The sequence below is a fragment of the Hemitrygon akajei genome, unplaced genomic scaffold (assembly GCF_048418815.1).
Source record: "Hemitrygon akajei unplaced genomic scaffold, sHemAka1.3 Scf000147, whole genome shotgun sequence".
Taxonomy (NCBI): Eukaryota; Metazoa; Chordata; class Chondrichthyes; order Myliobatiformes; family Dasyatidae; genus Hemitrygon; species Hemitrygon akajei.
Genome location: NW_027332033.1, coordinates 1,135,201 through 1,155,330, shown reverse-complemented (window position 1 = coordinate 1,155,330; position 20,130 = coordinate 1,135,201). Strand labels below are relative to the sequence as shown.

Below are 20,130 nucleotides of genomic sequence, written 5' to 3'. Positions count from 1 at the left end.
TATAATCAGTGCAAAATCTAACACTGCCATCAGGTTTGGGCACAATAACGCAGGGTGAGCTCCACTCTGATGCTGAAGGACTAATAATACCATGTTCCAGCATATATTCAATTCCTTGCTCAGCCAATTTACACTTTTCTACGTTCATGCGATATGGGTGTTGTTTAATCAGTTTGGCTTCACCAACATCTACATCATGTACTGCGACCGTGGTTTGCTTGGGAACATCGGGAAATAAATCTTTAAACTTCAGAATTAATTCCTTCAGCTGTTGTTGTTGCTTTGGCTGCTGATGAGCCAACTTGTTATCAATATTTTCTAGAACAACCGAGTTCATTAGCCTAACTGGGACCATGTTTGGCTTGTGACAAGTCTCAGATAAGTCAATTGTTTCATTATCAGGGTTGCCAGATTCATATGTTTTGACAACAACACTCACAGATGGTGCCCGTTTGTCAAAATAAGGCTTTATCATATTTATGTGTACCACCTGTGTTAGTTTACGTCAGTCGGGTGTTTTGATAACATAATTCACATCATTTGAGAGACAATTTCATACAGTCCATTGAATTTCACCTGAAGTGGATTTGTCAATATTGGAGATAAGGCAAGCACCTAATCCCCCACCTGGTATTTTCTTTTCCAAGCTCGCTTATCAAACCAACACTTCATTTTGTTTTGAGAAATCTTGAAGTTTTGTCTCGCTAGACTACGGGCTTGGTGTAGTTTATTTTTGAACTTCAAAACATAGTCTAACAAGTTAACATGTACATCCCCATCAATCCACTGTTCCTTTAACAAGGTCAAAGGTCCTCTCACTCTGCGACCAAATACAAGTTCAAATGGAGTAAAGCACAGGGAGTCCTGTACCAACTTTCTTACTGTGAACAAGTGCAAATATATTCCTTCATCCCATTCTTTCCATTTTCAACACAATATGTCTTATTCATTGTTTTGAGGGCAGAATGAAATCTTTCTAAAGACCCTTGTGATTCTGGATGGTACAAAGATGATGTAACTTGTTTAGCTCCCAGTTCATAAACTACCTGCTGGAATAACTAGATGTAAAGTTACTTCTGTGATCAGACTGGATTTCTTTAGGCAAACCAGATAAAGTAATAAACTTGGTGAAAACCTTCGCCACAGTTTTAGCTTTAATATTTCTGAGAGGTATTGCCTTTGGGAATCTTAATCTCATCATCTGAGAGAGCTCTTTCTTTTAAAGCTTCAATCTCAGGATCTCGGTTCTGTTCTGCTGTAAACTCCTTCCTAGACAGGGATAAGTCTATCTCATCAGACTTACTACCTGAATCCTGTTGAAACAATGAAGGCAGAAAAGTTCCTGACAAGTCATCATAACCTGAATCCCGATTTTGGCTATCATGGGTATCAGAATCATGCTGCACAGAACCGTCTGCGTCGGCAGACATTTTAGCCATACTTCGAGTTACTGCGCAGGAAGGATAAATGTTAACATCCATCTGTGGGTCATCAGTGGTTGGCTTAGTTGTCAACAGCACTGCAGGAACAACTTTACCATCTGCCAGGTCATTTCCTAACAGCAAAGTAACATCTTCCACCGGTAAACTGGAGCATAATCCAATCTTAACAGGTCCCGAAACCAACCCTGACTGTAAAGTTACCTTGTACAAAAGCACAGAAACCACACCGCCTCCCCCAATGCCTTTAATAAGATTTACCTTATCAGTGTTAGTCTCATCACCAAACTTTAGAACACTGTCTAATGTAAGTGACTGAGAAGCCCCAGTAACTCAAAGAATTTTCACTGGTACCAGGGTTGACTCTTCATTAACTGATACAAACCCATCTGACATAAAATGACTGAATCCCTTCTTAACTCGGTCAGACCTCCCAGTCCTTATCTGAACCTCAGCAGAATGTCCAGAACCCAGTGGGTTTACAGGTGCTTCAACAGACTGAACACAGGCATTCGGGACTGCCTCCTTTTCCTTTTTCTTCTTCAGGATGGAACAATTAACCATCACATAACCAGCTTTCTTACAATAGTAACAAGTGAGACAAGAATATTTCTCCTTCAACTGTTTCCCTTCATCCTTACTCTTGTCACTAGTTCCAGCTTTAATTTCTGGTTTACCCTGGTTATCCCAGCTACTCTTTTGGAAGTTCTTATTCTGGGTAAATGTACCCTTATGAGTTAAAACAAACTCATCTGCTAATCTAGCAGACTCCTGCAAAGTGGCAGCATGCTTTTCATCTAAATGCGTCTTTATCTCATCAGGAATACACCTTTTGAATTCTTCAATTAAAACCAACTCTTTCAAGCTGTTAAAAATCATCATTTACATTTTTATATGTGCACCAGCGGCCAAAACACACAAACTTCTCATAATCAAATTCCATATAAATCTGGTTCACAGATTTCCTCAAATTTCTAAACTTTTGCCTGTATGATTCTGGGAAAAAACTCGTAAGCTTTGAGCACAGCCTGTTTCACTATGTCATAATTAGCTGCTTCATCAACTGTCAAAGCAGAATAGGCTTGCTGAGCCTTCCCCTTAATTACACTTTGTAAGAGAATAGGCCAACCCTCTTTTGGCCACTTTAAACTCTGATCAACCTTCTCAAAATGCTGAAAGTATTTATCAACCTCTGCCTTGTCAAATGGAGGGACCAATTTAACTTCCCGACTGGCCTCAAACTTACCACCAGAGTGTAATGTTAGACCCTTTTGTTGCAATCTCTCTATCTTTTCCAGCTCGAACTTTTTCTGCATTTCTGCTTCCTCCCTTTGTTTTTCTGTCTCTTCTCTCTTATTTTCTGCTTCTCTAGCCTCAAACTGCCTCTGCCTTTCCGCAGCCCCGTCTTTAATTTTTCTCACTTCTACTGGAGCTCATGCTCACGAGGTTTACTTTCAGGAAACACCTCCAACTCCTCCACTTTAAACACACCCTCAGATACATCACATTCAGCTATTACACTCTGCATCTGTGCCCTCCTGATTGTGAATTTCACCTTAGCAAGTTTTAACCTTTTGGCAATACTCAACAACTCAATCCTGGCGTCCTCTAATGCCTCAGAGGTTGTTGCTTCCAGACATCTATCAGCATCCATTGCTGCTGATTTTCAACACACAAATAAATCAAAAGGGATTTCCCCAATGAAATCAATAATTAATGACTATGCCCCAAAATCTGTTCATATCCCGGACTCAGGCCCAATGTTGTTATGAATCGTAACACTTTAGAAACAAACCAGCAGCAATAGACTATACCTGGAGTCCGCTTTTGATGTTAAAACTATCTTTATTAGAATCTACTTATAATATAGTAACTTAAGCAAGATAAACAAAAGTTAACAGTGTTATGTATATATATATATATATATATATATATATATATATATATATATATATGTGTGTGTAATTATAACCCCCAAACTATTGAGCTCGGGGGAAACAAGACTTGGAGTCTTGAGATGGTAAAATATGAAATTTCAGTTCAACCACAGAATAGGTGATGAGAGGGAGATGTTTGTAATCCAGGGTAAATGTTGAGAGAAGGCAATTATGTCAAATTCCACAGGTTCCATGGTGGTAACACGAGAGAACAGTCACTGTAGATTTTGTCTGTTGTTCCAAATCCACATACGAATTATCACCCAAAGTGACTTGTCACAAGAGGTATCATCTTTAAGTGAATTACCACATCACAGCCAGGCAAGGGTTAACGCATAAGTGGTCTTCACTGGATCCCCCAAATCAGATCCACTCCTATGGATCAAACGAGGTGACAACCACACATTCAATGTGCGCTGAATCAGTAATTAACCCACCCTTGTGAGCATAGGAAAGTTCCAAACAGTGACCCTTGGCCACTAGTTCCCTGGTTTCGACCCTTCCATTTTTCCGCCTTCGTCTCCGTCTGACTCTGAGTGTCTGTCCTCGGTTAAAACTAAACCAGCAGGGGTCTCCTGGTGGCGCTCATGGAGTGAAGTTTTAACCTGGCTTGGTTCGTTCCCTTTACTTTTATTACCTGTAGCTACCCTCATTTACCCTTTTTTTATACCTATACCAAGGTTTATGTATAGATATATTTTTGGACTTTGACTTTAATTTGTTGGAACTGAATACCAGATCACAAGAAGCAAAGAACCTAAAAGTCTCAGATCCTAATGAAAAAAGAGATGCTGACCCTAAACAATCTCAGCAATTCCGATAACTTTGGAAGTGATGTGGAAACTTACAGGTGAAAAACTTACTGAAGGATTTGCTGTGATTGAAGGAGTTTTAAAGACAGTTGAGGATCACTTAAACGTAAAGTTGAACTGCAGAAAGCAACAATCTCAGAACCCGATGAAGGTGCTCGGTAAAGAGACCGAAAGGTTGCAACTTTGGAACAAAATTGAGCTTCGATGTCTCAACAGCTGGATCATTATAAATTGAAAGTTACCAACCTTGAAAACCATTCTCGAAGACAGAATCTACTGATAATCGGTCTGCCGGAAGATGTTGAGGAAAATTATCCTATCAAGTTCTTTTCTCAATTCCTATTCAAGGTGTTTGGCAAAGAAGTTTTAGACGAACCTCCGTTAATCGACTGCGTTCATCGCTTGTTACATCTGAAATTGTATCATCCACTGCCAGTAATTCTTCATCTCCATTATGTTCATATCAAGGAACGTTTGATTCGCTTCGATCGACAGAAAGGCAAGTTTACATTTAAAGGTTTTCAATTCCACTTCATTTAAGATTATAGCCCTGAGGTTTTACAGGAACGAATGGCATTTAAACCTCTGATGTCAGAATTTTTTCGAATGGGTCACTTTTCCTCGCCAAAGTGAGGCTCGTCCTCTCTGATAACTCCCGTAGTCTTTTTAAGACATTAAAAGAAACTCAAAAATTTCTCGATCAGCAAATTTCCTCTGTTAAGGTCTAATTTGGGTTCCGTTTTTTTTGGTGGGGGGGGGGTTTACTTAAATCGTTAAACAATCGGGTCAGTTAGAATGTAAGGGTTCCTTTTCGGTTGTACTGTAGGTATTTTTAGCATTTCGAGTTTAACCTTTCTGTTCCCTTTTGGGATTTTGCTTTTTTTATCTTTTGAAACATTTTAGTAGAGGATTTGGTGTTTGATTTCTTTTTTTTGAATAGAGATACATTCATTCTTTTTTACATTTCAAGATGTCATTCTGTTTCCTTCTTCCCATAAGACCTTATATTTTTGCTGCATCATTTTCAATTGTTTACGCATGGGTTCTCTTTTTTGGTTTGTAATGTTGGTATCTTTAGTTAATTTTTAAACCACATACCAAAAGTGAATTGTCACAAGGGGTGTCGTCACCACACTCAGGCAAGGGTTAACACATCAGTGGTCTTCACAGGATACACCAAATCAGATCCACTCCTATGGATCAAACAAGGTGACAACCACACTTTCGATGTACGGTGAATCGATAATTAAACCACTCTTGTGGGCATAGGAAAGATCCAAACAGTGACCCTTGGCCACAAGTTCCCTGGTTTTGATCCTTCCATTTTTCCTCCTTTATCTCCGTCTGACTCCAAGTGTCTGTGTCCTTGGTTAAAACTAAACAATCTGCAAGCGATGTAAACAAGCTGCTAGTCAGACTGATTTGCCTTCTTAATCTCTCTCTCTCTCTCTTAAAATGGCAGTCTACAGCAAACGAAACCTGGGGATTTATAACAATGGCCACTCCCCATTGTGAACTGACTGGTGTGCCAGTAGTTGGGATGACTGAGTGAATCCTTTCTCACATTCTGAGCAGGTGAACGGCTTCTCCCCAGTGTGAATTTGCTGGTGTCTCTGTAGGCTGGATGAATCAGTGAATCTCTTCCCACAGATTGAGCAGATAAACGGCTTCTCCCCAGTGTGAACTCGCTGGTGTCTCTGTAGGGTAGATGACTGAGTGAATCTCTTCTCACAGACTGAGCAGGTGAACGGCCGCTTCCTGATGTGAAGTCACTGGTGAGCCATTCGGTCAGATGACTGAGTGAATCCTTTCCCAGAAATTCAGCAGTTGACCAGCCTCTGCCCAGTGTGAACTGACTGGTGTGTCCACAGGTGGGAAGACTGACTGAATCCTTTCTCACACACAGAACAGGTGAATGGCCTTGCCCAGTGTGAACTTGCTGATGTACCTTCAATTGTGATAACCGAGTGAATCCATTCCCACTGCCTGAGCAGGTGAACTGCCTTTCTCCTGTGTAAAATAACGGGCTTGCCAGTTGGTCAGATGACAGAGTGAATCCCTCCCCACAGTCTGAGCAGGAAGGATGGTTGATTTGATCCCTTGCTCCACTTCTTAAATATCTGTACAGAGACAACAAAACTGGTGTGCCTTGTTTGAGCTTCCTGGAGACAAATTCCTTCTATTTTTAACCTGTAAAAAGATTTACAAAATCGATCAGTGGGTTTAGGACAACATTTCAGATGAGATTACATGAGTTGCCAAGGTTTGATCTGGTATCACACTGTTACAGTGAGGTTCAACCCAAGTTGGACAGAGAAATCATCTCCTGACTGGGCAGAGTGCTGGTATCTGGAATGACCATCAATTCCCTGATGCTCTTCCTGTCTCTATAAGACTGGGGCATCTCTGCCGTCTCCAATTTGAGCCTTGGCTCAGTTTGACTCTCTCCATTGGTATTATTCCCTGTTCCTGCTGAGCTGCATGGGTGCCTGGCCCCACAGTAACTGGAACACTCCCACACAAATAGTCTTTCTTGACGTGCAGCTGGGATCTTCTTTTATGTATTATTAACTGAAAGTGCCGCAATTTTAACGCCATATAAAAAATTCCTGCTGAGATGAATGGTTGGTTCGCACAGCTGTTAAAAGGGCTTTGAGTGAATTTTTGTAATATTTCAGGTCCTTGTAGAAAAGTACAACACCAAAACAGGCCCTTTGGGCCATCTAGTTTGTGCTGAACTATTTAAACTGCCCCTACCCATACCCCTACCATCCAGGTACCTATATGAACCTCTTAAATGTTGAAATCGAGCTCGCATGCACCACTTGTGCTGGCTGTTTATTCCAAACCCGGATGACCATCTGTGTGAAGAAGTTTCCCCTCATGTTCCCTTTAACATTTCACCTTTCACGCTTAACCCCTGGCCTCTGGTTGTCCCCCCCCCCCCCCCCCCCCAATCTTAGTGGAAAAAGCCAGCTTGCATTTACACTATCTATGCCTCTCTATCACAATCAAATCTCCCCTCAATCTTCTGCATTCCAAGGAATAAAGTCCTGATTTGTTCAATCTTTCCTTATAACCCAAGTCCTCCAGACATGGCAACATCCTTGTGAATTTTCTCTGAAATCTCTGAACTTCTTTTACATCTTTCCTGTAGGTAGGTGACCAAAACTGCACACAATACTCCAAATTAGGCCTCACCAATGTCTTCTACAAAGTCAACATAACATCCATCTCCTGTACTCAGTACTTTGGTTCATGAAGGCCAATATGCCAAAATCTTTCTTTCCGTCTCTATTGAACTGTGACACCACTTTCAGTGAATTAAGGACTTGCATCCCAGGTCCCTTTCTTCTACAACACTCCTCCGTGCCCGACCAGTCACTGTGAAAGACCTCCCTTGGTAGGTCATACCAAAGTGCAACACCTCACACTTGTCTGCATTAAATTCCATTTTCCATTTCTCAAACCATTTTCCCAGTGGGTCCAGATCGCACTGCAAGCCATGATAGTCCTGCCGATACTTAATAAGTCACATCGATCCAAATACTTATATATCGGGTTCCTGCATATACGTTCCAGTAACTTTCCCACTACTGATGTCAAGCTCACTAATGTACAATTTCTTAGTTTATTTTTAGAGCCATTCTTGAACAGTGGAACAAAATTGGCCGTCCTCCAATCTCACCTGTCACTATGAGTGATTTAAATATCTGTGCTTGTGCCCCCAAAATTTCTGCACTTGTCTTCTGCAGAGTCCCAGGGAACAACTTATCAGGCCTTGGGGATATATCTACACTAATCTGCCTTAAGATAGCAAACACCTCCACCTCTGTAATCTATACAGGGTCTATGAAGTTGATGTTGCTTTGCCTCACTTCTGTTGACTCTGTGTCCATCTCCCGTCTAAATACGGATGCAAAAAAAAAAATCTCCCACATCTATTTTGTCTGCTCATATGGATTATCATTCTGATCCTCCAGAGGATTAATTTTTTCCCATGCAATCTTTTTGCTCTTAACATATCTGCAGATTCCCTGAGGATTCTCCTTCACCTTGTCTGCTGGGGCAACCTCATGCCTTCTTTTATTTCTTTCATAAGTGTTCACTTGAATTTCCTGTATTTCATAAGTACCCCATTTGTTCCTATCTGCCTGTACCTGGTATGCACCTCCTTTTTATTGATCTGGGAGAGGAAAGCCAAAGGGGTGATAGATCTGCATGCTGGGAGGTGGGGGTAAGGAGGGTTAAACTAAAGTTGCAGGGGGAATGGGAGCCTGAATAACAGAACAGATAGTGGAGAGGTTGTGGTGACAGATGTTGTTCAGACCTCAGACAAAGTCAGGAATGAAAAAGTTGAGCATGATGCAGTGAATATGCTGAGCCCTGTATATTTCAATACAAGGAGCAGCGTAGGAAAGGTGGATGTGTTCAGGGCATGGATCAACACCTGGAATCAACACTGGGATCTGGCAACTGTGGACTGGGACAGGCTGCTTTATGGCAAAGGTGTGCTTGGTAAATGGGAGGCCTTCAAAGCAAAGTTTTGAAAGTACAAAGTGGGTATGTGCTTATCAGAATAAAAGGTAGAGATAGAAACTGTGGGGAACCGTGGATTTCAAGAGAAATTGAGACCTTGGTGAAGCACAAAATGGAGTTGCATAACAGGGATAGACAGGCAGTTTCTTATGGAGTATAAGAAATGCAAGAGAACACATAAGAAATAAATCAGGATGTCTAAAAGAATACATGAGGTTGCCGTCACAGAAAAGATGAAGGATAATCCTAAGGGGTTCTAGTGATAGATTAAGAGCAAAAGGATTACAAGGCACAAAGTTGGTCCTCTGGAAGACCGGAATGGCAATCCACACATGGAACGAAAGCAGATGGTGGAAATCTTAAATATTTTTTTATCTCTGTTTACTCAGGAGATGGACAAAGGGTCTGTGGGAATGTGGAAAAGCGGCATTAAAATCGTGTACCCTGTACAGATTAATGAAGAGAAGTTACTTCGCTGTTCAAAATAGAAGATAGAAATCTACAGCATATTCCAGGCCATTCAGCCTAAAATGTTGTGCCAACCATGTGACCTACTCTGTAAACTGCCTAGAATTTCCCTAGCACACAGCCCTCTGTTTTTCTAAGCTCCATGTACCTATCTAAGAGGCTGTTAAAAGACCCCATTGTATCTGCCTCAACAACACCAGCTGGGAGCGCATTCCACGCACGCACCACTCTCTGTGTAAAAATAAAAACTTACCCCTGACATCCCCTCGGTATCTATTTCCAAGCACCTTAAAACTATGCCCCCTCGTGTTAACCATTTCAATCCTGGGAAAAAACCTCTAGCCACCCACATGCTCAATACCCATCATCATTTTATACACCAAAAAATGTATCTAAATATAAACAAGGAAATTATACATTGCACAATCTACTTTCCACAATTCAGTACATTTACACAGACAGGTGTGTACAAAGTGCCCAAAGAATATCGGGGACAAACAGGCCCAATTCACCAGAACCACAAACTGTTTCTGCTGCTACCATCCAGGAAACGGTACCACAGCAAAAGGAGCAACAGGCTCTGGGACATCATCTTCCACCAGGCCATCAGACTGATTAATTCATGCTGATACAATTGCATTTCAATGTTATATTGACTGTCCTATGTGCAAACTATCTATATAAATTACACATTGCACATTTAGATGGAGATGTAATGTAAAGATTTCTACTCCTCATGTTTATGAAGGATGTATGTAATAAAGTCAATTGAATTCACCCTCTCCACTATCTATTCTGGCTCCCATTCCCCCTACAACTTATTTTAACCACATTACCCCTCACTCTCCACCCTACCACTAGCAAGCCTTACCACTAGGATATTCGTCCCCTCTTGTTCTGTTCCTCTAACTAACGAACCCCCTATCAGCCCTTTGACCTTCCTCTGCCAGTGAATCCCCCCCAACAGTTTCTAAAATGGTCCACCTGTTGTTGTGGGGGATGGCCACAAGAGCAGATAGATAGATAGATACTTTATTCATCCCCATGGGGAAATTCAACCTTTTTTCCAATGTCCCATACACTTGTTGTAGCAAAACTAATTACATACAATACTTAACTCAGTAAAAATATGATATGCATCTAAATCACTATCTCAAAAAGCATTAATAATAGCTTTTAAAAAGTTCTTAAGTCCTGGCGGTTGAATTGTAAAGCCTAATGGCCTTGGGGAGTATTGTCCTCTTCATCCTGTCTGAGGAGCATTGCATCGATAGTAACCTGTCGCTGAAACTGCTTCTCTGTCTCTGGATGGTGCTATGTAGAGGATGTTCAGGGTTTTCCATAATTGACCGTAGCCTACTCAGCGCCCTTCGCTCAGCTATCGATGTTAAACTCTCCAGCACTTTGCCCACGACAGAGCCCGCCTTCCTTACCAGCTTATTAAGACGTGAGGCGTCCTTCTTCTTAATGCTTCCTCCCCAACACGCCACCACAAAGAAGAGGGCGCTCTCCACAACTGACCTATAGAACATCTTCAGCATCTCACTACAGACATTGAATGACGCCAACCTTCTAAGGAAGTACAGTCGACTCTGTGCCTTCCTGCACAAGGCATCTGTGTTGGCAGTCCAGTCTAGCTTCTCGTCTAACTGTACTCCCACTCTGCGGTGGCTATTTAACCTCATTCCCCTTCCTGACTCTCACCCAGTTTCCTGTGTCCTGCACCTTGGGTGTAACTCACCTCTATTCATGTCATATCTTTCACCCCCTCCTACTGCTGGATGATCTGGAATTCACCCATTTCAAGTTGCAGCTCATTGAAGTGCAGGGTTACAAGCTGCAGCTGGATGCACATCTTGTTGGTGAGGGCATCAGGGACACTGGAGGTCTCCCCTCCTTTCCTCCAATACCCCCTCTAATTTTTTTAATAACCAATGTGCACACAAATCTTGTACTGTGCCTTTTTTACCCAGTGACAACATGTGCACAGTGAATTTTAAATAGAGAGGTATTCAATTTCACAACTAGCAAATCACTGTCAATAGGAACTTTGATCTCCTCTGGGTTTGATCGAGTTCATCTGCACTCTCTCACAACCTATGTAGCAGGCCTGTAACAGGAAATGAAGGATTTTCTCACCAAAGCTTTTGCACATTGTCCATATGTGGTTTGCTTGCTAAATTACACTTTAAAAAGTCAGATTTCCAAATATCACTCCACTTCTTCCCATTTGCAAATTCTCCAGCAACTTTTGCATCACCACAATACACACAGGTATCACCAGTTTCTGTATTCTACATAAATATTCCCCCTGAACCCTCCCCCAAATGACTGACGGTGGTGAACTCAGTGATGGCAATTCCAATGAATATGAAGGGAAGGGTAGTAGTCTGTCTCATTGGAGTCTGGCACATTTGTGATGTGAAGACTACTTGCTTCCCCGGGCAAAGGTGTTTCATATCATTAAGTACCCAGAGAGAATGGGACAAAACATGTTCTCATGGGTAGAAAGGTCCAGAACAAGAGGAGGTAGAACAAGCAACAGACACAAAATGCTGGAGGAACTCAGCAGGCCAGGCAGCATCTATGGAAAAGAGTACGAATGCTGAGTTCCTCCAGCAATTTGTGTGTGTGTGTTGCTTTGATTTCAAGCATCTGCAGAGTTCCTCTTGTTAGTGATTGGAGGTCGAACAAAGGTGATTTTCTCAACTAGTGATGTGAAAGATTGTGTTCCCTTTCTCCGAGTTCCCAATCCTTGCAATTAGATAACTGGAGTACAGCTCTGTCTGAGAGATCCATCGGTTCCCATTCCCTCATCAGCCGGAAGCTCCCCGGGGCCCATGTACGGATCGTGTGGCTGAGAGAGAGGGAAGAGAGCAGGACTGTCTGGGGTTGCGGGTCATTGTGTTCAGATTTCACAGGAATTTTCCCGAAGTTTTAACTCAGAAAATGGCTCCCATAAACAATGTACTCAATATCAATGTGTATCTCATGCCAAAGTAAAATGCAGATGTAAAACACAGGAGATTCTGCAGATACTGGAAATACAAAGATGCACACACAAAATGCTGGAGGAACTCTGCAGTTCAGGTAGCAACTAAGCAGCGGAGTACACAGGCTAGGCATGCTGAAGGGGCTCGGCCTAAACGCTGTCTATTTACTCCTCTCGACATTTGCTGCCTCATCTGTTGATTTCCTCCAGTATTTTGCAGAAATTAACCAGCCTTTTTTTTGGTCAACCAGTTTCCAAATGATTCAGTTCTTTTTTTTGTAGCCACATCCTGCTGGTCTGATTCCTCCTCCTCCTGGTAAACTCTAGACCCCATCTCTCTCTGGAGCCCCAAAGCCCTGACTCAGGCTGGCAACTCTTTGGTTTCTGACTCTGCACCATCGAAGATTCACTCGCTAGTCTGCTGTCAGACTTTAGAAGTGCATGGTGTTATGAGACCGAGGGTTCGTTTACTTGAGTCAACACGTACACTTGGCAAGTAATTACATGGCATAATTTGCTTATTATTATTTAATTATTTGTGGTTTTATATTGCTATATTTCTGCACTATTCTTGGTTGGTGCGACTGTAATGAAACCCAGTTTCTCTCGGGATCAATAAAGTATGTCTGTCTGTCTGTCTGAACAAAAGCTGGATGAACTCAGCTGGTCGGGCAGCATCCGTTGAAATGTGCAGTCAACGTTTCGGGCCGAGACCCTTCGTAAGGACTAGGGTCTTGGCCCGAAACGTTGACTGCACATTTCAACAGATGCTGCCCGTACTGCTGAGTTCATCCAGCTTTTGTACATGTTGATTTGACCACAGCATCTGCAGTGTACTTTGTGTTTAATATTCGTTTAGTTAAGTGTCGCTTTAAGTGTCTGTGTAAGGTGCCGCTGTTATGTCAGAGAGTGAGAAAGAGAGAGAGAGAGAAGCTGTTGGAACTGCAGCTTCTCACTGCTATGAGTTGGAACTCTTCCATGCCCAAAAGACTGGGTTGATCATCGGCACGCAGTGCACAACGGATGTGTGACTGTCACTTTGTATAATCCATATGTGTGGATTTGCTGGAGTATCCTGTGGTATCACTTTTGTTGGCCTTTACCTAGAATCAGAGTGTTATGTGGTAACCACTTAAAGACGATATTCCTGTCACTGTCACCTCGTGATATTTCAGAGTATATTTTGGAAATAATCGACGGATAAGATCTTCGGTGACTGTTATTTCATTTACCCAGCTTGGAATGTGTGTGGAATTCTTCGTAATTGCCTTTTCTCTACATGTTCGTGTGGATTTACAAATCTCTCCTCTCACTCACTTATTCCGTGGATTACTGAACTTTTATACATTGCCATCTTAAGACTTTAAGCATTGTTTCCCAAGCTTGATAGTTTGGGAGCTATATATACGCATAACACTGTTAACTTCTGTTTATTTCGTTTGCTCTTTTATATTTGGAGTCGATACTAATGAAGATAGTGGTTTTCACATCGAAAACAGACTCCATTAGTGATCTACCGCTGCTGTTATGTAACAATTGCAACAACCCAGCTGTCTGAGGCACAGTCCTTTAAAATTGGTGAAAATGACCCAAAACGTTGAAAAGAGCGGGGATGAAGGAGTTTAACCAACTTCATCCAAAGCCCTGAAGAAAGTCAAAACCACAGTGAGCTCATCGTCTTATTCAGCCTGGAGAAAATCATGTAGGTGTATAAGATGATGAGATGCATTGTTCATGTGGATAGCCAGAGGCTTTTTCCCAGGGCTGAAACGGCTAACACGAGGGGGAATAGGTTTAAGCTGCTTGGAAGTAGGTACAGAGGAGATGTCAGAGCTAAGTTTTTATAAGCAAAGAGTGGTGTGTGTGTGTGGAATGCACCGCCAGTGACGGTGGTGGAGGCGGATACAATAGGGTCTTTTAAGAGACTCTTAGATAGGTACATGGAGCTTAGGCAAATGGGTGGCTATGCGGTAGGGTAATTCTAGGAAGTTTCTAGAGTAAGTTACATGGTCGGCACAACATTCTGGGCCAAAGCATTGGTAATGTGTTGTAGATTTCTATGATTCTATGAAATTCAAGGGAAAACTCCTATCCCACAGAGTGGTGACTAGTTGTAACCTGTCATCTCAGGGAGAGAGAGAGGGGAACGGCAGGGAGAGATTTTGATATACTGATATGGAACAGAAACACGGGCAGAAACCAGATGGGCTGAATGGCCTCTCTAGTGTACATTGTGAGTGCGGTAGAGACAGTAAGTACCTGAGACACGGGACGATACAGAACTGATTTATCTTTCACAGATCCACAATATTAAACAACAGTCTAGTTTAAGGCTAACATCAGCAGAACAGACTCCTCCAATGCTCAGTGACCAGGGTTCAGTCCTGGGTGCGATGAGCAGCCGCAAGAACTGCAGAATCTGACAGTAACAGTCCCTCATGATCCTGCAGCTGCCTTCAGTCACCGTGATGGTTAAACATTTAACACGGAGCTGATTTGAACTTCCTCCCTGATGTGAAGTTGCTGGTGTTGCAGCAGCTGGGATGATTGAGTAAAACTCTTTGCTCACTCCGGACAGAAATGTGGTCTCTATTTATTGTGAACTCACCGGAGCATCACAAGGTGGGTTAACTGAATGAGTCTCTTCGCACACACGGAGCAGGTGAACGGCCGCTTCCCAGTGCGAAACTGTAGATGTATCTGTGATGGCCGACGGAATCCCTTCCAAAATGAGAGCCAGTGAATAATGTCACACTGCTATCAACGCCATGGCGATGTATCCAAACAGATTTCGGACATGGTCACGTGTTCGGGCTCTCCTTGTAGCGAGTGGGGCGCTGTCTTCTCCAACATCTCCGCTTCCACATTCAAGGATGGGTGGCATTCAAGTGCTGGTAATTTGACAGCTACAGCAAAACTAACGTGCTAGTTGTGTTTGAGACTTGCGTGCAGAAATCCTTTGCCTTTTCTACCCTGTTAAATGTTTACAAAGCATGTCAAATGGGTGAAGGACATTTCAGCGGTGATAATTTTAGTCTCCATGGTGATCTCTGATTTAAAAACTCTGTCACAGCTCAAAACAATTTGGAGCAACAGCACCTCATCTTCTAACTCTCCACAGTTCAGGCATTCGGGCATAATGTCAAAGCTCGGCAAATTAAAGAAAAAAAGACTATGAAACACCAAATGTTCACAGAGAAAAATATCCAGCAAATGATTAGAGTGCACGAGCGTTCACAGCCACGAGACAGTCGTCTCTGTTGTCTCAGTTAAGCGCCGTGGGGTTCAGGGGAGCGAGGGAGTGACGAACGCGCAAAGGCGTAGCAGGAGGGGAGGGGATGACAGAGAGTGGGAACTGTACAGGGGAGTGAGCGGTTATCGGAGAGGGTGTGGGCATAGAGCAGGATGGGGATGACGGAGACGGAGGTTGTTGTAGGGATGAGAGGATGCGGCAGATCCGCTAAAGTGTGCAGCGAGTGGAGGGCTGATGGAGGTAAATGGGTGTGAGGAGTTCACAGAGACGGGGTGATGGAGATGGGGACGGTTGTGGAAGTGGTAGAAGATATGAGAAATGGTGTTGGGATGGTAGAAGTGATGTTTGACAAATCTTATTGAATTTTTTGAAGAGGTTACGAGGAAAGTTGAGGGTAAAGCAGGGATGTTGTCTATATGGACTTCAGTAAGGCCTTTGACAAGGTTCTGCACGGAAGGTTAGTTAGTTAGGAATATTAAAGTAGTAAAATGGATTCAACAGTGGCTAGATAGGAGATGCCAGAGAGTAGTGGTGAATAACTGTTTGTCAGGTTGGAGGCCGTTGACTAGTGCTGTGCCTCAGGGATCTGTACTGGGTCCAATGCTGTTTGTCATCTACATTAATGATCTGGATGATGGGGTGGTAAATTGGATTAGAAAATATGCAAATGATATTAAGGTAGGTGGCGTTGTGGATAATGAAGTAGGTTTTCAAAGCTTGCAGAGAGATTTAGTCCAATTAGAAGAGTGGGCTGAACGATGGCAGATGGAGTTTAATGCTGATAAGTGTGAGGTGCTACATTTTGGTAGGAATAATCCAATTAGAACATACTTGGTAAATGGTAGGCATTGAAGAATGCTGTCGAACAGAGTGATCTAGGAATATTGGTGCATAATTCTCTGAAGGTGGAATCTCATGTGGATAGGGTGGTGAAGAAAGCTTTTGGTCTGCTGGCCTTTATAAATCGGAGCATTGAGTACAGGAGTTGAGATGTAATGTTAAAATTGTACAAGGCATTGGTAAGGCAGAATTTGGAGTATTGTGTACAGTTCTGGTCACCGAATTATAGGAAAGATATTAACAAAATAGAGAGAGTACAGAGAATATTTACTAGAATGTTACCTGGATTTCAGCACCTAAGTTATAGGGAAAGGTTGAACAGGTTAGGTCTTTATTCTTTGGAGCATAGAAGGTTGATGGGGGTCTTGATAGAGGTATTTAAAATTATGAGGGGGATAGATAGAGTTGACATGGATAGGCTTTTTCCATTGAGAGTAGGGGAGATTCAAACAAGCGGACATGATTTGAGAGTTAGGGGGCAAAAGTTTAAGGGTAACAAGAAGGGGAATTTCTTTACTCAGATAGTGGTAGCTGTGTGGAATGAACTTCCAGTAGAAGTGGTAGGGGCAGGTTTGGTATTGTCATTTAAAGTAAAATTGGATAGGTATATGGACAGGAAAGGAATGGAGGGTTATGGGCTGAGTGCAGGTCGGTGGGACTAGGTGAGAGTAAGCGTCGGCACGGTCTAGAAAGGCTGAGATGGCCTGTTTCCATGCAGTAATTGTTATATGGTTATATCACTCTCCTCAACTCTCTGCTCCAGAGGTTGATATCGATACACAGACAAGTTCTTCCAACTTGAATTGTTTGTTCTGCTTTGTGGAGACCCGCTGCTGATCGCATTGTCGGGAAATGACATGGGGAACGATTGTCTGGTTCCCACCATCTGGAGAGAGTGAGGAAGTTCTTCCAACTTGAATTGTTTGTTCTGCTTTGTGGAGACCCGCTGCTGATCGCATTGTCGGGAAACGACATGGGGAACGATTGTCTGGTTCCCACCATCTGGAGAGAGAGAGGACTCAATGCACTCCCACCAACACTTCCGCTTCGCTCTGCTTCCACCCACCCACTTCCCAACGAACCTTCGAAACACTTTTGAGCATTTGAACAGGTTTCCCAAATATTTGAAGGGGAATGTCCTTTTGCACTGTAGCGGAGTGCTTGTGTCTGGGAGAATTATTTTCCTCGCTCTGCCGCTTAGTCTGATGCTGTCTTTCGGTTTCTTTGCTTCTGTCTCTACGGGGGAATCTTATATTCTAACAAATCTGTGTCGAGTTGTGGCCACCGCTGACCGTGACAAAGTCTGCCATTTCTCCAACGTCCTGCCAGTGAGCACAGTAACACTATCTGCCTTTCACCCTGCAATCATAAATTCCCTGCTCTGCGGAAATCTGCCCGTGTTTAAAACGCACAAAGCCTTTGGTACTCCTGTATCCCTGCTCGTTAATGCAAATATCGAATCAGCCAGTCAAGCGGTTATGCAGACATGATGAAGAAGTTCAGTTCCTGTTCAAACCAAAGGTAAGACAAGGGAAGAAATGTGATCGAACTGACGCTGAGCGTCAGTTATAATTATTACTGCCAGACGGAATGGTTTGAGAATTTCTCAAGCGATAAATCTTCTGGGATTTTCACGCCCATCAGTGAATGAAATCAACACACGTTGCCACGTCGAACCTTGTAGTGGATGGGCTGCAGCAGCAAAAGGCCACATCGGCTTCCCCTCCTGTACCTGACAACCCGACCACTGAGTGGGTATTCACTGAAGTAGCCTCAACTACAGAGTGGCCAATAGGTTCACTACCTTATGGGAAATGGACTTCCTCCTCATCTCTGTCCTAATTCTAATTCCTGAATCTTGAGGCTATGTCCCCCAAGTGTAGTCTCACCTACCAGCGGTAATGATTTTGCTGCCTCTGATTTAACCATCTCTTTTGTGATACATTTCTGACCGATCCCCTCTCTTTCTTCTGTCTTACAGCCAGTTTACTCCCCGGAGATTCATAGGCTTAACCCTAGTCATCTACTCAACCAATTCTTCCGCACTACTTCCAGAGCCAATCTATTTTCCGTGACGTAATGTTGCAGGTCCACAAAACTCTGGTTAGAACACACTTAGAGTATTGTGCTCGGTCCTGATTGTAGAACATTGAACATAACACTGTACAGCACAGGAACCGGACACTCAACCCACAAAGTTATGCCGAGCAGCCTGAGAGGAGCGACTGGAAAATGGGCTGAAACCTTTGCAGATGTGATTCAATGCAGATGAGTGACAGGTGTTGTGCTTTGGGAGCTCCAACCCGGCTGGGAATTATGCAGCACATGGTAGTGAATTGTGGCGTGCGGGGGAGCAGAGAGATCTGGGGACACAGTTTCACAGTTCCAAGATAGGGTCATAAAGAAAACTTTCGACACCTTGACCTTTATGCATCAAGGTACTGAGTACAAGAATTGAGATGTTGTGTTGTTGTATCGGACTTCAGTGAGGGCAAACTTCTACTGTGTGCCGTTCTGCTCAACAATCAACAGGAAATTGATGGATCAGTTTGAAAGTTTACAGAGACAATTTTAATGATGTTCCCAGACTTGGTGACGTGCATTACAGGGTAATATTCAATAGGTTTGTTCTCACCCAAATGAGACTTTTCCACCTCAGGCTGGATGATTCCAGAGGAGGTCATAGGTAAAGGGTAAAAGATGAAATACTTAAGGGTCAGAGGAGAGGGAAGTACAATCAGAGGTCAGTGTGAGTGTGGAATGAGTTGGTGAATGCAGGTTCAATTGCAACATACAGTAGCCACTTGGATAGCAAAGTAGATGGATGGGGGGTGGATAGTATGAAAGACTCATTTCCACATGCAAGTCGATGCAACTAGAGCGGGAAACAGGTCAGAACAGTTTGGAAGAAACAAGGTGCATGTTTATGTGTGTGTTTTTCAATAACTCTACATCCTATCCCAAAGAATCCTCTCCAGTCATTTACATATCCTGACATGTGGTTGGTCCACATGTATTCCAGTATTATGCATCAAGCTTCCTAAATAATATAATAACATTTATCACTGGCATTCTTGCTCGTGGCTAGAGAGATGACTAATGTATTGCTGAAGTCCCCAGTAATGTCATCTTCTCCATCTCTCAATAAAATGCAGTGTAGCTCCCCAGGCTCTAGAAGATTATTCAACTTAATGCTCTTTAAGTCACCAGACACGATCTCCTTATTGGTGCGGTACTTACAGCAGGAAAACACCCTTCAGTCCATGTGCCAAAGCGAGCGAGATCTACATTCAAACTCATTCCACTTTCAGCGGGGATGGGTCAGACGCAGGCAGATAGAACTAGTTTAGGTGATCACCTGGTCGGCATGGAAGGGCTGGGTTGAAGGACCCAGGCCGATGTTGAGAGGGAGGGATCTCTTCTGAGTATTGACTCCGCATCTTTCAATAGGTGCTGCCTGACCAGCTAAGTTCCTTGAATTTTTGCATTCTGATCTGGTCAGCATTAAGTAGAAAAAGGTGTTTTGTGCTGGGAGAGTACAGAGGAGGTTCACCGGGACTATGGGGTACGTGTCATGGGGTGAGATTGAATTGTGTTGTAGTCTCGAGTTAATGTGCAGTGGGATCCCAGGATCCAGTTCATAGCTCCGGAAAAGGGGCTGCATTTGACAATGGGATGGTAAAGAAGGCTTATGGTCTGTTTGCTTTTAATAAGCGTGGCAGTGAGTTCCAGTGTCAGGTAGTTATGTTGCAGTTTTATAAACCTCTAGCTGAACCGCATCTGGTGTATTGCATTATATGAGAGGGAAAATGTGGATGCTTTGGACAGTGAGTGGAAGTGGCTGAACATA

The 20,130-nt window shown here is 43.0% G+C and overlaps 1 protein-coding gene across 1 annotated transcript in view; it reads left to right on the top strand.

The window, feature by feature from the left end:
- The window catches only part of LOC140723912 (NACHT, LRR and PYD domains-containing protein 3-like), a 73,833-nt gene that overhangs the window by 14,315 nt on the left and 39,388 nt on the right, over positions 1-20,130 (top strand). Inside the window, exon 3 of the mRNA XM_073038451.1 lies at positions 4,537-4,687. Coding sequence (XP_072894552.1) covers positions 4,537-4,687 — 151 coding nt within the window. The remainder of the gene's footprint in view (positions 1-4,536; positions 4,688-20,130) is intronic.